Source organism: Scyliorhinus canicula, chromosome 3 (genome assembly GCF_902713615.1).
Source record: "Scyliorhinus canicula chromosome 3, sScyCan1.1, whole genome shotgun sequence".
Taxonomy (NCBI): Eukaryota; Metazoa; Chordata; class Chondrichthyes; order Carcharhiniformes; family Scyliorhinidae; genus Scyliorhinus; species Scyliorhinus canicula.
The window spans coordinates 143,576,974-143,598,245 of record NC_052148.1 but is presented as its reverse complement, the minus strand read 5'-3'; the positions used below and the strand labels follow the sequence as shown (position 1 = coordinate 143,598,245).

General features: G+C 42.4%; 1 protein-coding gene across 4 annotated transcripts in view; it reads left to right on the top strand.

Moving 5' to 3' along the window:
- The window catches only part of pcdh7b (protocadherin 7b), a 501,674-nt gene that overhangs the window by 33,990 nt on the left and 446,412 nt on the right, over positions 1 to 21,272 (top strand). The window contains exon 2 of one of the 4 annotated variants that reach the window (XM_038791445.1): positions 6,939 to 9,037. The exons of the other annotated variants lie outside the window; for them this stretch is intronic. Within the exon in view, the coding sequence (XP_038647373.1) occupies positions 6,939 to 6,986 (48 nt within the window). The 3' untranslated portion in view covers positions 6,987 to 9,037. Of the gene's footprint in view, positions 1 to 6,938; positions 9,038 to 21,272 lie in introns of those variants that run through there. 4 annotated transcript variants of the gene reach the window in all.

Genomic DNA, 21,272 nt, shown 5'->3' with positions numbered 1-21,272 from the left:
CTTGGAGGGGAACCTCCGGGTGGTGGGGTTTACAAGCATCTGCTGCTCTTGTCTTTCTAGATGATAGTGGCCGTAGGTTTGGAAGGTGCAGTCTAAGGGACCTTTGTGAGTTCCTGCTGTGCATCCTGTCGGTGATACATATGGCAGCCATTGTTCGTCGGTGATGGAGGGTTTGAATGTTTGTGGAAGACCTTGACCCTAGCACCAGGGAAGCAACATACCATGCTGGTGCCACGTTTGCGGCTGCAGAAACGTTTATCTGTTCCCCTTACGCTACGATCCCGGATTACTATTGTTCTCCCACTCGTTTGTTTTCCTCTCGTGCCCCCCCCCCCCCCCCCCCTGTGCAGCTGAGCCATTCGTGGTGCCATGGACCTGACTTTTGCTGCATTTGCTTGAGAAAGAAGCTCCCCCAACAGTATCCAAATGGAAAACCTGTTTGAGAGGGAGATGGACCCTGTACTGTCTGCCGAGTGTTTTTGCTCTGTTTTGTGGTCACCCATCTCTTTTCTGCGGAATGAGGTACGTAATGATTATTAATTGGCCAGTTAAGGGCCTTAGTTAGCCTGAGGGCCTGACTCCTCTTATCATCTCCTCTAAAATGGGAGACAAGTTGGGGTGGGCAGGAAAGCGACAGGCAGGCCATATACTGCATTTTATGAGCACTCTCGGTTTCAGACTTGCTGGTGGAGGAACCATAAAACTTCACACCATGGGTTTTAATTTTAAAATATAGCTGAAGAATAATGATGCTTGTGTTGAGAATTTCTCTGACATTATATTTATTAATTAGAACTATTTAATCATTTACTTTAAAAAATTTTTTTAGAGTACTCAATTATTTTTTTCCAATTAAGGGGCAATTTAGTGTGACCAATCCACCTACTCTGCACCTTTTTGGGTTGTGGGGGCGAAACCCACGCAGACAATGTGCAAACTCCACACGGACAGTGACCCAGTACTGGGATCGAACCTGGGACCTCAGCGCCGTGAGGCAGCTGTGCTAATCACTAGGCCACCGTGCTGCCCTTAATCATTTACTTTTAATGTTTTAAGAAATAAGATAGTTTTCTGACTTTAGTTATTGGGAAGCTTCACCTGCTGGCAGCAGGCCTGAAATTTGGGTGTACTGCGCTGGAAACAAGTTTGGAACTAGTGTCAGGAGTTAGGACTCCCTTCTTTCACAGTGCGTGTGATTCCCCGGCCTCGTTGCACTCTCACTCGAACGCAACAAGGCCGATGAATAGCAGGAGAGGCCAAAAACGAGAACCGTGCCAGGCGCCAAACAGTTTGCGATGCAACCAGCCTGATCCCATAGGTAAATCGGGATCTCGGCATAGTGTGGTGGGAAACCAATTATCATCACTTCAGCCCGATTTCCGTCCAATTAATGGGAGCAACCCCATATCCAATGGCCTCCTGTGATTCATTGACCTCCCCAGCAAGTGGTCACGCTGGTGCCGATTAGTACTCCTTTTAAAAAATGTGAACCTGATGTTAGCGTTTTTGGGGGGGTGCTGCGGGCTTCTGCCAAGTAGATGAGTAGTCATCTTTGCTCACAGGCAAAGAGTCCGGGGGCGCTGGCCTGGCTGCCCCAGTGCACAGCGGGGGGTGGGGGACCCTCGGCTGGGTGGCGGGGGGGAGGAACTCACGGGGAAGGGGGAAGTACTCATGGCTGGGGGGGGGGGGCATCATTGGCGGTGGGGGGGGGGTGGAGAAACAAGGCGCTGGGGGGGGGGGGTGGGGGGGGGGGCGCGGTGAAAGCTGTTCCGGCATCACCATGCATGTATCCTTGCCCCTGTGCATTTGCCCCACTGACAACCCATAATGTCCACCGACCTCTGAGGCCTCTGGCGGTATGGCCGAATGCTATTGCATATAGGAATTGGCAATCGTGGTTAACGTGAGTACTTCACACAACCCAAGTGGGTGGGTCGGCCATGTGGCATGTGGGAGTTATTGCCTAGCACCCCAATCAGACTGCGATGGCTGGACACTGTGCCTGAACACTGCGGGAGGCAATACTAACACGCAGCAGCAAATATCTGAATACCTAGGGGATGGGACACAGCTCCGGGGAGATGTCCACGGCCGGAGGGTGAGTGAGTGCAACGGGGAGGGGACCAGTGCCTGATCCAGGTGATGTTATGAGCATGTATCTGGGGTACAGGGTCTGGGGTCTGGTGAGGGGGGCCTGCTGCTGCTGAGAGTGTGTGGGCAGGGCGTTCCTGGCGCGGTGGAGTGGGGGAATCAATGGGGAATAGAGGGTATTGGGGGTAAGCCACCGCTGTTTGTCAGCCTAACACCCTCTCCCAATTCTTTATTGAACGGTATGGATGGTATTTTGGACTCCCCATAACTTGTCCTTGTGGTGCTGCTGCTCGGCTGGGCGGCCAGACGCCGGCGACAGCAACAGCGTCTGCCGATGCTCGAGGCGGTGGACTATGTGCCGGACCCTGCCGCACACCCTGAGGACCCTGCTTGCCATCAAGTAAGCCTGGTTAAATGGCTTACTTGAGGGGCCTGAGCAGAGTGCTGCTGCTTCCCCAGGCCCACAAGCGGTGCTGATTGAGTGTGTGGAACCAGGAGCTCCAACGTCCCTTTCACTGCCCTGTTTTCTGATACCTGGGAAGTGGTGCAGCAAGAGTAAGGTTTAAATTGGCTCTCAATTGCAAATCGTAAGACAGATTTAAACGGCATTATTAAACAGCAAGTCATTTGGAAGCCCCAATATCTGCCCCCCAATTTTAAAAAAGGACCGAGTGTGCGCGCTGCAGGTTGGGGTCATATTTTCCCAATTTAATTATTTAACCTCTCCCACTGATCACCTTCTATCCAATCAAGTACTGGAAAATAGGGTTAGACCAGATAGGTGCTTAATGGCTGGCCCAGACACGATAGACTGAAGGGACTCTTTCTGTGATGTAAAATTCTATGACTATGATTCTGATATTCGTGGGGACAGGTTTGATATCAAGGCCATTTCTCAATAATATTGTTCTCATATGGTTTTCAATATCACACACGTGCAGATACTCACACACGGACTCTGGATTTAGTCAGCAGAGCAGGATATTACCTTGCAAATCAAGGCATCTAGTCAAGTAGCATTACCATTTGCTATGCTTGTTTGAAATGTTCATGATCTATTAATCATTTTAGTAATTGAAAATAAAATGATTGCCAATATAATTGCTTTGTCACAGAGCTATTCTGAGCTGCCCAAGTGAGCAGTGATAGATAACATCCAAATAGTGTAAAAGTTATCACTTGCATCTCGTTTTGCAAAAATATATTACATGACACAGAAATTACATTGGACTAGAAAAAATAATTTCTCAAATTTGGCTGCTTTATAATTTAGGAATTTATTTTCTCTGAATGCATATAAATCTTTGCATTTAAGTAGATTATATGGACTAAGTTTGCTGACTACAGTGGAACTTGTTGCATGTACTTAACTGTTGTAATAAAGCAAAAGTTTATGATGGTAATTTACTATTATGCACATTTTCAAAAGTGATTGTAATCCCATTGATCACATTATAGAATGATAAAGCACAGAGGAGGCCAATAGGGACCATCATGCTCGAACTTACACTTTGGTAGAAGTATTCTACGCTGAAGGAGAACAACCCTAGCTTCTCTACTCTTTGAACATAACTAATGTCCCTCAACCCTGGTATAATTTTCGTAAATTTATTCTGCATCCTCACAGTGCCCCTCAATAATACTGTTAAAATTATACCATGTAACTTATATTGCCTTTCCTCATGTCTTCTACATTTCTGAGTTTCATTTATTTGCAAAAATTGAAATTTATGCCCTGTATACTCTTAAAAAGAGTTTTGGTATTAATATGGGTCACTGGAGCCACCATTGCACACTTACCTCCAGTCTGCAAAAACAACTATTCACTAATTCTCTCTGCTTTCTGCCCCTCAGCGAATTTTATATCCACACAGTCACTATCCAGTACTAATGGTGACTTATAATTACATTTTTATGTTGGAAAAATCTGGCTTACTAATGTCCTTCAGAGGGATTAAATCTTTCACGCAGTCCGGCCTGTATGTGACTCCTGACTCAGAGCAAACTGGTTGAGTCTGAAATAACCTAGCAAACTACTCCGTTCTACCAAACTACAATGCAAAGTAACTTTCAGAGCATGTACTGCAGTTATTCAAGAAAGTTGCTCATCACCACCTTCATCTCTCAGGATGGGCAATAAAGCATTTCTCCGTCAATGATGCCCATGTTCCATGATTGAATGAAAAACAAAACAGAATTGAAAAGATGAAATAGTGTGTTCAGTGGCAGCATGAGAGAAATGGAATATAAGGGGTACAATAAAAAATTGTTGATCTTATTTGATGATGAATCTGCTCCTGCATTTGGAAAGTTATTCTGATCACTTAATTTCTACTGTATTTTGTTATCATATGTATCTCTTTACCTGATGCTTTGACCTTTCTTTTTAAAAAATAATTTAAAAAACAAATTTGGAGTACCCAATTCAATTTTTCCAATTAAGGGGCAATTTAGCGTGGCCAGTTTACCTACCCTGCACATCTTTGGGGTTGCGGGGGCGAAACTCAAGCAAATACGGGGAGAATGTGCAAACTCCACACGGACAGTGACCCAGAGCCGGGATCGAACCTGGGACCTCGGCGCTGTGAGGCAGCTGTGCTAACCACTGTGCCACCATGCTGCCCCTCGCCAAGACCTTTCTTGTCTAATTCCCTTAAGTTATTTTCCCCAGCACTTGATGCTCTCCCCTTTTATTTTTCTGTTGAAGATGGCAAATCAATCTGGTGTATAATTTGATGAGCAATTATTGGATTGGATTGGATTTGTTTATTGTGACGTGTACCAAGGTACAGTGAAAAGTATTTTTCTGCAAGCAGCTCAACAGATCATTCAGTACAAGGAAGAAAAGGGAATTAAACAAAATTCAAGAAAATACATGAGAATACATAATAGGGCAACACACGATATACAATGTAACTACATTAGCATTGACATCGGTTGAAGCATACAGGGTGTAGTGTTAATGAGGTCAGTCAATAAGAGGGTCATTTAGGAGTCTGGTGACAGTGGGGAAGAAGCTGTTCTTGAGTCTGTTCGTGCGTGTTCTCAGACTTCTGTATCTCCTGCCCGATGGAAGAAGTTGGAAAAGTGAGTAAGCCGGGTGGGGGGGATCCTTGATTATGCTGCCCGCTTTTCCCCGGCAGCTGATCCTATACAATCCGCTTTCATGAATCAGTGCTTTATAAATCTGATGGTTGTCATGAACAAGCGTGGCCATATTTCCATTGGATATCATACATCCGTGCTTCCAGGGGATCAAGAATGGGAACCTTGTCCAAAGTTTCCCTTTCTTATCTGAACGTCCTTGACATATACCATTGCTTATCTTGCATTGTCATTTGAACAACATATACTGTTGAAGGAGAGACCTAAAAGACTCAACCATCAGCAATAGCTCTCTATTATGTTAAATGGATGAAAATTCAAAAGCTAGAATATAACAAATTATTTTGTAAAACATAACATAGAACATAACATAGAACATAGAATGATACAGCGCAGTACAGACCCTTCGGCCCACGATGTTGCACCGACATGGGAAGTCAAAAACTAAAGGCCATCTAACCTACACTATGCCATTATCATTCATATGCTTATCCAATAAACTTTTAAATGCCCTCAATGTTGGCGAGTTCACTACTGTTGCCATTTTATATTTATTGACGAACGAAGAAGTCTATTGCTTTTTGTTTTGGAAGACAAAATTCTTTTTGCTGTGATGTTTTGGTAATTTTATGGCAACATGGTCTGTCCTCCTGAAGTAAGAAACAGAAAATTACTGGAAATTACTCAGCAATCTAGCAGCATTGGTGCATGCTTTACTGGCTGGATCTAATAAAAGCCACTTTTGAAAATTTTGATACACAGGAGTTTAACTTCCTAATAGTGATAAATTATTACTACTTTCATTTCAACAAGCAATAATGAGGCACTTGACGTATGGTGCCCAGTTGTAACCCATTCAAAACCTATTCACTTGTGCACGAGTTATAATTGCATCCCATGTTAGATGTGTATTAGAAACTATTGTGCTAAAGTTCCAAATTCACACCTAAGACATGAAGTCTTTCCAGCTGGGACAGAATGTGTGGATGTTGAAGATTCATCCCTCATAATTATCTACCCATTGAATGAATGGATAAAAAAATTACAGGGAAAGACTTGCAATGTGTCAAACATTGCTCCTGGTGGACCAGGCTGTATATTGCAAGCGCTCTTTTGAAAAACAGCCCTTGAGACTAAAGTTATGCAGAGGGTAAGTTCATTTTGGTGAAATAGTCCATAAAACCAATGGCTAATCTCTTTGGAATTTAACCAACGTCTGTGACCAAACAAGGATAAAAACAGAAATGGGCCATTATATCTCCTGCAGTCAATAAAGTGTCAAAAGGTCCACAAATGATACACGCTTGTTTTGTATCACTAATGATCTCAAATGAATGACAAAAAGAAGGTGGAGCACAATTAAAGCAAAAGGTTCACAAGACAACTACGAAGCCATCAAAGCAGTGAATCAAAAAAAAACTTTGTTGGCTTGAATACATGATCGTCAAAAACAACTATTTACTCCATGAGGGAATTAGTGTGTCATCAGTCTGGTAAGTTCAAAATACAGTGTTTCTTATCAAAACAATCTCCCTGAGCAATACATAGCTTGAAAGCATAGTACATAATATCCACTTTAATCAGCTTGCGAAATTGCGTTTGTAAAGTAATTAATTCACATGAATAACATTATCTGTCCATATCAATATATGCCTCTCTGGCATCTGCAGAAATATTTCTGCATCTCCATTGCAAGTTGAGTTCAAATCATTAATGAATCAAAATCTTTAATGTCTCCACAGATGAGTCATCTTCATCCAGATGTGCTGCATCTGACCATGAGGCTATAAGCACAGAAGGATATTGAGACCACAGGCAAGGGAAAACCAATATCAGTCATCGATATTGTACTACCCAGGGTCACTGTACTGAAAACCGTTGGAGAGATCTTTCTTGTGTTGCTCTTTAGGGCCTTCAGGACTCCACCTTGATCCTCCATAGGGCCTTCACTGGAGTATACAATAGAACTTGGGAAAGTCAGTAGCCCAGGGCTTGCTGGAGCAGGGGACACAGCTGCCATTACCTTGTGCAGCCTGCTAAAATCCCAATATGCTGAATTAATACCCAGCATAATATTATACATTGATGATACTCACAGGTAAGCTTCTAGTCAGTTTGTTCAACAAATTGATGCCAAAAGAGTAACCCTTCTCCAGGCTAATCTAAGATATTACCTGTCACAGTTGTACAGAATTTGCTGATAGCTTTCCATCAAGATTCCGGGGTTAACATACGATTTTTCCGCTGAGTTGGGTCCAATGCAGAGTATCACCGTATGTTAGTTTGAGTGCTAGATGCTCTGAAAACTACCAGTCAGTACTTTGCACATCGGAGAACAGAAATGCACAAACCATACTAAACTATCATATAATTATAAATTACATTGTTTTACAGTCACCCTTTCACAATAGTACTTATTGTGTTCCAGTATTAAAGTAATATAGTGCTGCAGACATTGCACAAGAACTCTCACATTTTGTTTCGTTATCTTCTATTTATTTACAGTTATTGTCTCAGGTTGTAATAAAGATAAGTAGACCTATAATATACATATATAATAGGTTTTACAGGCTAAATCAGTATTTACTTTAAATGAAATAGGTTTCTATTTCTTAAAGTAAAAACATTTATTTTTATATATATATATATATATCTCCAAGGTCAACTTTTCCCAACCACGCAGGTTTCCAATCCATATAATAGAGCCTTCTGTGTGTGCTTGTTCATCTTCCTGGGTGTGTAACCAAAGGTTCTCGGAAGGTTCAGTCACATGTGGCACTTTAATTCTGTGTTCTTCTCTTATTAATATATTCATGGAGACAGTATTTTGATGTCTTCCAGTTCTAACAAATAAATGTTTTCCTCCATATAAATGTTGCACTTGTATCATTTTCCTTATTTGCTATTAAGTAAAATGCAAAAGCAAATATATGCAAAAGGAGACACAGAAATGTGTATTGGTATTTTGCATATGGTACTTCCACATGTGCCACTCTTGATATGTGCACGTATGCTAATGGACATATTCAGTGAGGTATTTAAAAATCAGGGTCTCCATCAGTGGTCACATGCTGTGGTACCGAGCAGGCTGGTTTCATTGGTTCCATATTCTGTGTCAACGTAAATTAGTTAATCTCAACAAGATCTGCAGTTTGGATACAAAAATTTACGTCATTATCTTCAGATCCAGTAGAGAAAAATCAGCCAGACTTGTACCAACCAGATTTATATCCAGTGACTATCGCTTAACTTGTGTTGAAATCAGATGTGGCTCAGCATCAGCAGTAATTCAATTTACAGAAAAGCTTAACCCTGAAGAATAGGTGCTCAGACAAGATACCAGAGGATTTCAGTGGCAATGGAAATGTCTGCCAGCTTGGATCACTGCCTTTTGAAAAGGAAGAGAAAAAATGCTGAAAATTACAAGGATGCAAAGACTTGATCATATTAACTTTAATCTGTTGGAGTAAATTAAACCCAGTTGAAAGTGTGACTTGCAACATCGATTGAATATGCCAAGTAACTATTTGAAATTTGCGGCATGACTTAATTGGATCTGCATCCTCCCATAATTGATTTGTCATTATTGCTGATATTTGCGAAGCAACTTTGACAGTACTTTTCATATGACAATATATCTGTATAAAAGCAAAAGTTGGAATATCGCACTCTGGACATCCTGTGAACAAGACAATGACTCAATTGATTCATTTACTGTATAGCCACGTAGTGTATTCATCCACAGCTTCAACAAAATAATTAAATCTCACAATTTCTGTGATGCTTTGAAAAAGGTTTGAATAAACACGTATTTCTTGCGATAAAACTTTTGCCATTGTTCAGTGTATTGCTTGATTCTGCAACCATGAACCTTTGAACTATTTCCTCTGCTTGATTATTAATTGACCTGAAATTCAAACCTTGCTTCATAGTCACTTCTTAGAACGCTATTCCAATTTTAAAAGCATGAATTCGGTATTCTTCTTTCATAGCTTCCCAATGTTTCAGTGTGAATAAAGTACTTAGTTCCTCTTATGGTCCAAGTCCACTCAGAGCTTTAGCCCCAAGCAGATTTAACCTTTCAAATCCTGAAATTGTATTTGCCACATGTCAGGAACAAGGGTGATATATCCATAAAGAAACAATAATAATTGGATGCTTCATGAGTGCCTGGGATTTCATGGCTATTAATTTTGAACTTTTGTTTGCAATTGTTTTACAAGCTCAGATGTTGCCAGGGAATTGCTCAGCTGTGACAGAAAGAGCTCCCACAAGATGAGACACATTTGCCATAGTGTGATTTTTAAATACAGATTGGGGAATGCCAAGGAAACTGGATAATTCCATGCAGCTAGAGCAGTTTTTCATTTTTGGGTTCAGTTGTAGTAAAGATATGCCAGAAGTAATGTGGCTACTTTTTATGTTTTGCAAGATAGAAAAAAAGTTAAATATTACATGTGGAAAAACTACCCACCCATCTCTGCAGACATTTAGTGCTTGAAATGAATATTTGAGGTACAGGAAGCAGTGCTTTAATTTTTTTTTACCATGAATCACTTTTTCATTCACATTCACCACTGAATAAAATCCTTGGTGCTGCCTTAACCCAACCTGCCTGGAGGGAATGAATCAGGAATGAGTTGAACAGTTGTTTTGCATCCTGCTTGCACTTCCTCTGCAATGTGGAGAAAGGAAAGATTTAAATATGCATCTTCGACAAGCTCATCTTGATGTTGTCAGTTAGGTTTGGTTAAATTTGGCATCAGTTACCAACTACCTTATTCGTCCTTTCTTGTGAAAATGTTAGTTTTGTATGCTCATTAATATGTTTTGAATTAGATGGATCTTTATGGCTATATGCTCTTGTCAATTTGGTACAAATGTCACAAATACAGTATATTTGGGATTTAAAAAAATTATTTTCACGCTATCTGGGCATTACTGACTTGGCCATCATTTATTGCTTGTCCCCAATTGCCCTTGGGAAGGTGGTGGTGAGCTGCTGCCTTAAACCGCTGTTGTCCATGTGGTGCAGGTACACCTGCAGTGCTAATAGGGAGGGAATTCCAAAATTTTGATCCAGTGACAGTGAAGGGATGGCGATGTATTTCTAAGTCAAGATGGTGAGTGGCTTCATGGAGAGCTTGAAGATGGTGGTGTTCCCATGGGTCTGCTGCCCTTGTACTCCTAGATGGAGATTGGAAGCTGCTGTTTAAGGAACCTTGGTAAGATTGCGTTGACTGGAGGAAGTGAATGTTAGCGGAATGGATTGCTACTGGTGGTTATAGTTCAAATGTATGTTGAGAGAGTAAAAGCTTTTTCTGGAATCATTGCGGCTGCTGCTAGGGAATTCTTAAAGTCACATTTGTGTTGTCAGTGATACCTGTACCTGTGGGAAGCTGGAGATCGCTGCAAATCCCCCTTCTCTAGCAGACTGGCTGGGTTAACCAGGGAACATCTGGATGCAATTGTGTCCTTTGCTAAACAACTTTAGAGCCACTGACAGTGAATGGCCTCTTAGGAGATGTGGCCTCTGCCCATCTCAAAGAATGTGGCAGAAGTGAGCCAAATCATGCCTTGACAAGCAAAGGCATCAACAGGGCAATAAATGCTGGCACAGCCAGCGACACCCATGTCCCATGACTATTAAAAAAAAGATTCCTCCCACAATGGATGGAACCAAGCTTCGTACGCTTAAGTAGGTTTAAAACCTGCTTAGGCCTGCTGACCTCGGATCTAACGGGCTCCCAGCATCTACCAGACTCCCCAGGGAGACCCCAGCCAGGCGCTGTTCAATACTGGCACACACAAATATGGTCCAGATGGAATGGCACCTGAGAGAGGTCGCCAGGGACATAGAAGGTCCCTGGGTGGTCAGGGAGAGGGGAGGGAGTTCCCCCCAGTCTTCTCCCTTGGACACCATCACCTTGACACTGCCAGGCTAGCACCGTTGCACTGCCAGCCTGACACTGCTAAGTGCTCTGGTGGCACTGCAAAAACGCAGGAGCACTGACCAAGAGGGGGCTATGCTAATGAAAGGAGGGAAGGGGGGATGAAAGGTGGAGGGGGTGCAGGGTGGGTCTGAAGGGGCCTCTGGAATGTTGGGGGGGGGTGTTGAAGGGCAGGGGCCCTGGAAGCGGGGAGGGTTCGAAAGGTGGCATGGGAAAGCCTGAAAAGGTGAAGGCCCTCAGCGACTGCATAGCGGGGTGTGTGGTAATGCCCAAGCGTGTGTGTGTGTGTTGAGGGGGGGGGGTGTAATTGCGTATGAGTGATGGGTGTGGGGGACCAACAAGCCTACCTTTCAAAATGGTGGCCCAATCTCTGAGGTCTGGCCAGCGAGTTCAGCTCCCCAGTGATGAAAATAATTCTAAGTGTGGGCTTGACCAAGGAGAAACTCCCATGGCCCAAAGAGTTGACCAAGTGTGGCTAGATAGTGGTGGGGATCTCACCGATAGAGCTAAAGTGAAACTCTCAGCAGAACCCATACAAATGACACCTAAAAACGTTTCCATTAGATCATGCCCTATACTTCCTTAGTATAAAGGCAGCATCAAATGCCCTTAATACCTTTCTTAAACATTGTACGATTTTACATAAGTATTTGCATGGCATGGTGGCAGTGATTAGCACTGCTGGTTCACAGCTCCAGGGACCCGGGATCAATTCCAGCTTCGGGTGACTCTTTGTCGAGTTTGCACGTTCTCCCCATGTCTGTGTGGATTTCCTCTGGGTGCTCTGGTTTCCTCCCACTGGCTAAAGATGTGCAGATTAGGTGAATTGGACACTCTAAATTACCCTTGGTGTTCAAAGGTTAGGTGACGTTACAGGGATAGGGTGGAGGAGTTGGCCTAGGTGGGGTGCTCTTTCCAGGGGTTGCTGCAGACTCGATGAGCCAAATGGCCTCTTTCTGCACTGTAGGGATTCTATGATTTTGTATGTTATGAGGCCTTAAACATTGTTAAAGATTGATTGTTTGCCTACTAGTTTTTGATTACCCCTGTATTCTAACAGGTAATGAAATTTGAAAATAATTTGTCAAAAAGTTTGATTGTGTGAAGTTTGCACTTTCTCCCTGTATCTCCATGGGTTTCCTCTGGGTGCTCCGGTTTCCTCCCACAGTCCAAAGAAGTGCAAGTTAGATGGATTGGTCATGATAAATTGCCCCTTTGTGTCCAAAAGGTTAGGCGGGGTTACTGGGTCACAGAGATAGGGTGGAGGCTTGGGCTTAAGTGGGATGCTCTTTCCAAGGGCTGGTGCAGACTCAATCTGTCGAATGGCTTCCTTCTACACTGTGAAGACAGTGATAGCATGATGATTCAAAAGCAAATACCTCTTCCAGTTTTTGGAAAGTTGTAATTCCAGTTTTTTAATGCTTTGCTAGGCTGTGAGTCTTACTGGTCAGGCCAGCATTTGTTGTCCATACCTAATTGCCCTTGATAAAGTTTTTTTTTTTGATTATACTCATGAGCTCTTGTTAATGACCTCACACATTACTAATTGACAATTTTCATTTCCGAAAACATTTGAAACAAATCATTTTAGTTGATCACAGTATAGGTGATCCACCAACCGTGGAGTCAGGATTCCAAGGGCAGGATTTTACAGCTCCCCGCTAGGTATGTTTCAGGTGGGGACACAGGTAAATAGGATGGGTAGCTAGCTCAAAGTTTTTCCACGGACCCCCAATCTGCCCTGAAAATGTGGTGGGTGGGTAAGGCATCTGCTGACCCGCCCGGCCTTGGGCCTAAATCTGTCTATGCTGCCATAATATGGCAGACAGAAGAGAGTGGGCAGGCCACTTTTTCACTAACTTTTGTTCAAAGGTGAGAAGGAAGGAATGGGGGGATCTTTATTTGTGAGTTGCCCTTGCGCATTGTCGGGATTCTATGATTTTGTGTGTTATGAGGCCTTAACATCGCCTCCCAAACCACCCAAATGGTCCCCAATCCCTCGCCGCCCCAAAAGCCCAGACATATCAGAGTTCAATGTACATGTTGACATGGGTGGCATGGTAGCACAGTAGTTAGCACTGTTTCTTCACAGCACCAGGGTCCCAGGTTCGATTCTCGGTTTGTGTCACTGTGCGGAGTCTGCACGTTCTACCCGTGTCTGCGTGGGGTTCCTCCGGGTGCTCAAGTTTCCTCCCACAAGTCCCGAAAGACATGCAGTTAGGTAATTTGGACATAAGGCTTTAAACATCGCCTCCCAAACCCCCCAAATAGTCCCTGATCCCTCCCCGCCCCAAAAGCCCAGACATATCAAAGTCCAACGTACATGTTGACATGGGTGGCACGGTAGCACAGTGGTTACCACTGTTGCTTCATAGCGCCAGGGTCCCAGGTTCGATTCTCGGCTTGTGTCACTGTTTGTGCGGAGTCTGCACATTCTACCCGTGTCTGCGATGGTTTCCTCCGGGTGCTCAAGTGTCCTCCCACAAGTTCCGAAAGACATGCAGTTAGGTAACTTGGAAATTCTGAATTCTACCTCTGTGTACCCGATTAGGCGCCAGAATGTGGCGACTTGGGGTTTTTCACAGTAACTTCATTGCAGTGTCAATGTAAGCCTACTTGTGACAATAAAGATTATGATTATTATTATTATGTTGTCTTCTTCCTGAGGACTAAATATTGTCCTAATAGTGCCTACTACTGAGTTCTAATGCTGCTAGGACTACCCAGCAGCCGGCCCGTCTTATTGACCGTCAGTGATTGAGGGTGGGATTTCCTGTCCCTGAGGGGCAGAGATCCCACAATTACTTCATTATGGCCACTTTCGCATAGTATCACTGTAGGGAAGTCATTTTAAAAATTGGTTGGCTGGCAATTGACTTTTCTAATGCGGCGAGCAATACTTAAAACTTAAAATTCAGCCCTTAGACTTTAAATGTAAGTTAATTCGAACTGTGTGCGTGGAATTGGGTTTATGAATCATCTAAGGAATGTCTTATCTCGTTGTCTTATGTCTCATGGAACTTCTGATTGTTGCTCTGTTTACTTGCTATAAATATGGCGCTTAATAAGGTCACCTTTCTTAATCCTAATTATGAGTATACTTTCAGAGTCGCCAGGTATCTCTTGATACACAAGGGATCAAGAGATCAAGGTCGTCGGGTTGAACCACAAGGTTCAACCCGAATACCGATCAAAGAGCCAATACACCAGTCAGTTAGTTCAAAGTCAATGATACTTTATTTACACACAGTAAGATCTACTCATGCACAATAACACTACAGGCTAAACTATATCTATCACTAACACCTATACTTAACTTTGGGTGCCCACTTAGTTCAGAGAAACAATGGCCGTTGTTCGGATCTGAGGCCGTTGGGTTCGAAGAGGTAACAGGAGTACAGCTAAGGTCGTCCGTCTGGTAGCGAGCGTTGACCTTGAACTTACTTGCTTCTGGTGATGCTGGTGGAAGGGTCTGTCCGCTTGAGAGCCGAATCAAAGAGGCTGAACCTTTCACGTGGGTTCCTTCTTATACTTGGAGGGGCTTTGCGCGCTTTTAGGCGGGCCTTAAACTTGGTCCCAATTAATTGGGCAGCTTCTTGATCATTGTCATCGATCTAAACCAATAAAGGGGTGGGTGCCTTGATGGCTGGGCGTGTCCTTGGTGGCCTTTGGCCTTGCTTTGTCTGTGTCTTCTGGTTGGGATAGTGGCGCCAGACTGTCTGGGACAGCATCGGCTACCTGAGCACTCGTTCTTTGTTTCCCGGAGATGGGCCATCAATATGTAAATCGACCCAGAGTTTCGATTCCGTCTGCAAACTGCCTTCCAAATATACATTCAGGCTATGTACCTGCTTGTTGCTTAGCATTGTCCATATTTCCCTATAGGCTCTGCGAGTGTCCATTTTATATCCTGAAAGTGGCCATCCCAGATGGCTACATGATCGTGATAGTTTGCAATTTGATTCAATGACTTGAATACCTTGTCTATATTTTTGAAGATTGCGTTTGGGCACCTTCATTAATAACACTCTTTAATAACTGGTAAAAATTGATTGATTTCCCCTGTAATAGTTCAGAAAAGCATAGTGAATATTAGTTTATGCCAAGAGTATTGAGGCAAGGCATGATTAAAATCTAATTACAATTCAACAGGTATGGGAATCTTTGGTTACTGCCACCTCCGGTACCGTTCCGAGGCGGCAATGGAAGTGGGCAAGTGTGGAGACATTCTGGTTAAAACTTCCGCCTTGGTTCTCTGAGACTTCGGCCCAGAGTCTTAAGCTGTGAAGCCCTATAGCCTTCACTCAAATTCACCCCCATGCAACCTTGAGAGCAGCTCACCCAGTACCCAATATGTGCAGACCTCAGGGGCCATGTGGGGATGAAAAAGAATAACATTTCTAACAATTCAAAAGATTTCTCATTCATACATACTTGATACAGAAAAAAACTCATTCATGAAACCGAGTCACTGATTTTATACCTCTCAAGTGATAATCCGTTGGATATAAAAAAATGTTTTATTCAGGAATCACATTAAAGGCAGCCCATCCTTTAATTGTCTCTTAACACAGTCAATCTGTGAACTTGGTTCCTCTGCTGAGATAAGTGCTTTTAGACCTTTTGAAACTCGGTCAGTTTTCATAATTGGCTCAGCTATAACAACAACCCTTGGGAAGTGTGAACAATAATGTTTGTTGGAACTGCAAGAACAGTTTGTAATGTTTGTTCCGAAGCTACTCCAAATAGCCTGTCAAACAGTGCACTTCACAGAAGCATATGGTTAATTTTACTCTGACAGTTGCAGCCTAATAATTTATTAAATTTTTAAAGGGCTTCAGATCATGACACCTAAAATACCTATCCACCTTTCAAGAGTGTTTATGTCTCCTCCATAAATCTATGACTTCCACACTGCAGTGAAGATGAGATCTGTTTAAACTAAGCACTATTTTCAAATGGCTCCACAGATTTCTGTTGTGTGCTTCTGTGATTCACACCCCACCACCTTTACTGGTAAAAATTGTATCAGTCAGAAATGGGGATGAGGCTTCTGTATCTTGGTCCTGTCCACCATCATTAAAGGCTTCTCGAGTTGCTCCAACTTGTGAAAATGTAGCCCATTAAATGGTTATTTGGGGCTGGATTTTCAATGCGTGGTAAGGAATGCAACACCTGAATGATTTCTAGGTCTCAGCCCTGTCACCCTCAGTTGTGCTTTGATTGCAACACAATCTTCAAAGACAAATTACCTATTTGGCCAGGAGATGGGAGCTGCTTGTCTGAGGCCAGTGGGGTAATGGCAGGCAGCAGCCATGTTGGGATTGAGCAGACATCCCCTTAAGGTGGAACGTGGTTGCAGGTGGTCATGGAGGAGGCAGGTAGGAGCAGTGCTCATGCTGACAGTCGTTGGACCAGCAAGCTATTTAAACTGTGCGGCAGACCTGACAGCTGTGCATAATAGTTGCCAGGATGAATTTTCAAAGTCAGTGTTTGTTTCAGACACGCCCCTCCAAAAGCTCTTTGAGGAGCTTACAAGAGGAGGCGTTAAATGGAGATGAATACATTCCACACCACTACCACATCCTTGCTGCCGCACACCCCTTCCCGCAGCCGCACACCCACCCCCACCCCTGCCGTAGCCAATTGAAAATTTGAGTTTGTCCTGGAGAGGTTGGGATTCTGACACAGGGCGGCTCGGTGGCACAGTGGTTAGCACTGCTATTTCACAGTGTCAGGGACCTGGGTTCTATTCTGACCTTGGGTGACTGTGTAGAGTTAGTACATTCTCCCCGTGTCTGTGGGTTTCCTCTGGATGCTCCAGCTTCCTCCCACAGTCTCCTCAAAGATCTGCAAGTTAGGTGGATTGGCTGTGCTAAATTGCCCCTGATGGTTAGGTCAGTTTACGGGTACAGGGTGGGGATTGGGCCTGGGTAGGGTGCACTTTCAGAGGGTCAGTGCAGATCCGATGGGCCAAATGGCCTCCGTCTGCACTGTAGGGATTCTATGACACAGAGCCAGGACTGTGACTTTCAAAGGCCAGCTGCCCATATCGACTTCTGAGCCTATGCCCCATTGAAATTCCCAACCTTGGTATCTATTTCCATGGTAGAAGACAGAAAAAAAAAATCAGTAAACAAAGAGTACGATCGGAACTCAAAGCTGGAAAATCCTCTGGATCTGATGACTGACATCCTGGTGTTTTAAATGAGATCGTGGATGCATTGATATTGAACTTGCAGAAATTCTTTAATTTTGCCCTGATTCCAGTGGATTGGAAGGTAGCAAATGTAACCCTGCTGCTCAAGAAAGAAGGGATAGAAAACATGGGAACTATAGACCAGTTGGTTTGATGTTAGCAAGAGGAAAAATGCGAGAATCTATTATAATAATAATGAAGTTACTGTGAAAAGTCCCGAGTCGCCTCATTCCGGCACCTGTTCGGGTATACAGAGGGAGAATTCAGAATGTCCAAATATGAGGGACGTAGTATCAGGGCAGTTAGAAAATCATAATATGATTGGACAGAGTCAGAACAGAGTTATAGAAGGGAGATAATGGGCGGAATTCTCCATCCCGCCGAACTAGGTTTCTGGTGTGCACCCCCGGCAGCGGCGGGATTCTCCATCCTGCCAGCCGGCAAATGGGATTTCCCATTGTGGGCAGCCCCATGCCAGCGGGAGAACCCGAGGCATGGGTGCGCTGCCAGCATAATGGAGAATTCCGACAGCGGAGAATCCAGCGCAATGTTTCAGAATTTGGAATTAATCAGCTTTGGACTCAAATACTGCAAATTTGTCATGTATTTCTTGAAGTTCTTCATGTGACTGGTGGACTGATACATTGAGTTACAGCAGTGTACAAAAACAATACAGAGTGATGTAGCATCCTGGATATTTATGCATATGTGTGTTAAACAATACAGTTGCAAACTCATCAAAATAATATAACAATATCACACCGTATAATCAGCACATTCCAAAAAACAACTTCAAGCATGTCTAATTTTACCCTTGTTTATTATTTTGCATGTAATTACTGAGAAGTTGTTTAACCTTTCTGCATTAGTAATACTGCTAGCCTGTAAGAAATTATGATTTTACTTGAACCTTAAACATTCTATTTTGTTATTAGAATATTAAAAATACAGACCCTGAAATTATTTTGTGATACATACATTTAATATGTTTGTCTGAACTTCTCTGTTATTTCAGTGGAGGTGCTAATCCTTTTATTTTAAACAGGGGAACACCAATAACAGTATGAAAAGAGGAATATCTGACTGAAAGTTTGATCAGAATTAAATTACATAATTCCAAGGCCATAAACACGCCATACGATCTTCACTGATTTTTTTTCAACGAATGCAAAGCAGTAGTAGCAAGAACAAAAATAGCTTTGTTTATCAGAGAAGGCTGACACTTTCGCAAAAAGAGTAATTAAGTGTTCGTGTGCTGTTATTGAATGCACAAACGTATATGATTACAAGGATAAAAATAGCTTATTTCAATTAACACTTGGCTTACAGCAACAGTTTATAAGAATGCCCTGCCTAAAATCATCTGAAATTGGACAGAATTATGTAATTGAAACTCTCTTGGTATCAATCAGCTCTCATTAACAATCTTAACAGCACCAGTTTGATGAAAACAGCTGGGCCATGCCTGAGAAAAGGCATGAAGTGTAGGTTACTATTACCCTTTACCACGGTTCAATAGCATATGTCCCAAAATGAGATTAACAGTGTGCAAGACAGGCTGCTGAAAATTTCAAATCCATCCATCAAACCACAGGGAAGATGACTGCCAGTCTCCAATGGCAAGCAAGTAGAAAACTGAAACATATCACTTTATCAGCTTTCTTGTAAATAATAGTAGAACACCGAGTGCCAGACTTTGTCCCAAAGGTTCCAAATTCAAAAAGTATAGTATCCGCATTGATGTGCATGTTTTTGACAAATATGGAACAAAATACGACTTTTGAATTCCTTTCAGAGTTGGAAAAAAATCCTAGTGCTAGATGACGTAAGAACCCTGTGTTTTATCAAGGGCATAATATTCATGACTAATTAAGTTTACTGTAAATAATTTTCTTGGTGCTTCACAGTCACAATGCAATTACAGAAGATTTGGTCGAAATAAGCAGAATGGAAATAGACACATATAATTATAATGAATAGTTTGCATATTTGGAATGATAGATTCTTGTTGATAGCCACGTCATGCTTTATTGCATTTCTGAAACCAAACTGTGTTTGCACAGAATGTGGCCAATTACATCCAATTTGCCTTAAAATAATATTAGTGTGTGCACCATAACAGTAGTTACTGTTTAATTTAATGAAAATAAATAACCAGTTGATTTTTCTTCATAAAGATAATTGGAGCATATCTTGGCCATTGGTTCATTTTTATTTTCACAAGGTCTGATTAAAGCGGAGAGAGCCAAGTATTCCATTTCCTGTTAGTTCCGGTTAGTGTCTTTTTGTGTCACAGTCTGCAGATTGAGATCTCAGGCTGTGTTAAGTGAGGCCACCTGTTGGGTATTGCTTGCCATAAACACCTACAAAATGAAGTGGACACTTAACTCAACAGGTGTTATTACACTAGGGTGGATCTCCTCAGATTTTCTTCAGCTCTGCCCCTGTCCCCTTTTATAGGGTTTCACTACTATAAATTATAAATTTAGGGCCAAAGAAGGCAAAAAGAATGTTTTTTTTTAGGTGAAGCCCTGCTACATTTATCTACATGTAGCAGGAAATTAAACGGGCATCCGATACCTGGCCTGGCGTGATGACCGGTGTCAACTTAGTAAAAGAACACAAAATAACTGAGGGAACAAAAAGGGGGGTGTACTCCAAACCGACGAGCAGAGCACAACCCAAAAAAGAATGAAAAGGAGAAACGAAAACTTAGCAAAACCCCGTCAAATCAAAGTGTCTGCCCCTATCCCATCTACTTGAAGTTATGAAAGTGAAACAGGAGAAAAAGTCTGGGGAATTTCACCCGTGATGTTTTTAAACATTTAGAGGGTAAATGGTTAGAAATTAGCTGCATTTCTTGTTGCCTTTAGTGATGCCTGCAAGAAGGTGCTGTGAAACTGACTAGGTTCATCTGCTCTGAGACACCATAGATAATACATTATAGTAATTTACATATGAAATAAGATGAATCGGGCGACAGCATGTAACATGCAATTGACTGGATATCATGAGTTTTGCACCTCAAAGCTGAAGCTTCTGCCACCAATATTTCATGAGGGGTTCTGTTTTTTTTGCAGTCCTGGGACATACTACTGTGTAATTAGAAAATGGGCACCAAGACAGATTCTTGAGTATAAGACAAAGGGATCCTCTTACAGGAGTGATCAGCATGACGTTACCTGATAGAACATCTGAGGCAATTTAATTCAAAGTGAAAATTTACGACCTAATTTCAACATTGCTGTAGCGATGAGAATACAACAAAAGTTTTCAACAATATAATAAATCTACAACTATCCCAGATTATCAGCATACTTTTAATTAAATTGAATGAAAAGAGGCAACTAAAATAAAATATTCTATCATCACCTGGCCATTTTGCGATTCATGGATTATGCTCTGAGCCACCATGGATATTCCATACTTTCCAAACTCTCCAAGAATTGCCTGTATTGGCCTATATATTGACAAACTGTTGCCCTTTCCTGAAATATCACAGCAGTGAAATTGTTACAGAACTAAGCAAGCTCTTGAAAAGAAAGGAGTGCAATATCATGGGTAAAACATGGCAGTTGATGGTTACCGTGCAACAGGCGCACTTGCAGGAAAATAATGTGCTTGCGGTGGCATGAGAAATCACAGCTAATAAGAAATTATATACAGCAAATAGATATTCGTGGTGTGGGGCGGGGTTAATTTTGATTTGTGCAAGCATGTAAAAAAGGTAGCAGCAAATTGACAGGTCATTTTGTACTTCTCAATTTTATTTCCACCGACATCAATTGAAATAAAAATTGGGAGAGATGGAAAATAGGCTGCTGATTTTCTAAAACCCATTTTGCATCATTTCAGAAAGTCAAATGTACCCTCAAATCTTATTTGTATAATACATAAACAAATATATGAAGACTATCAGTCATCAT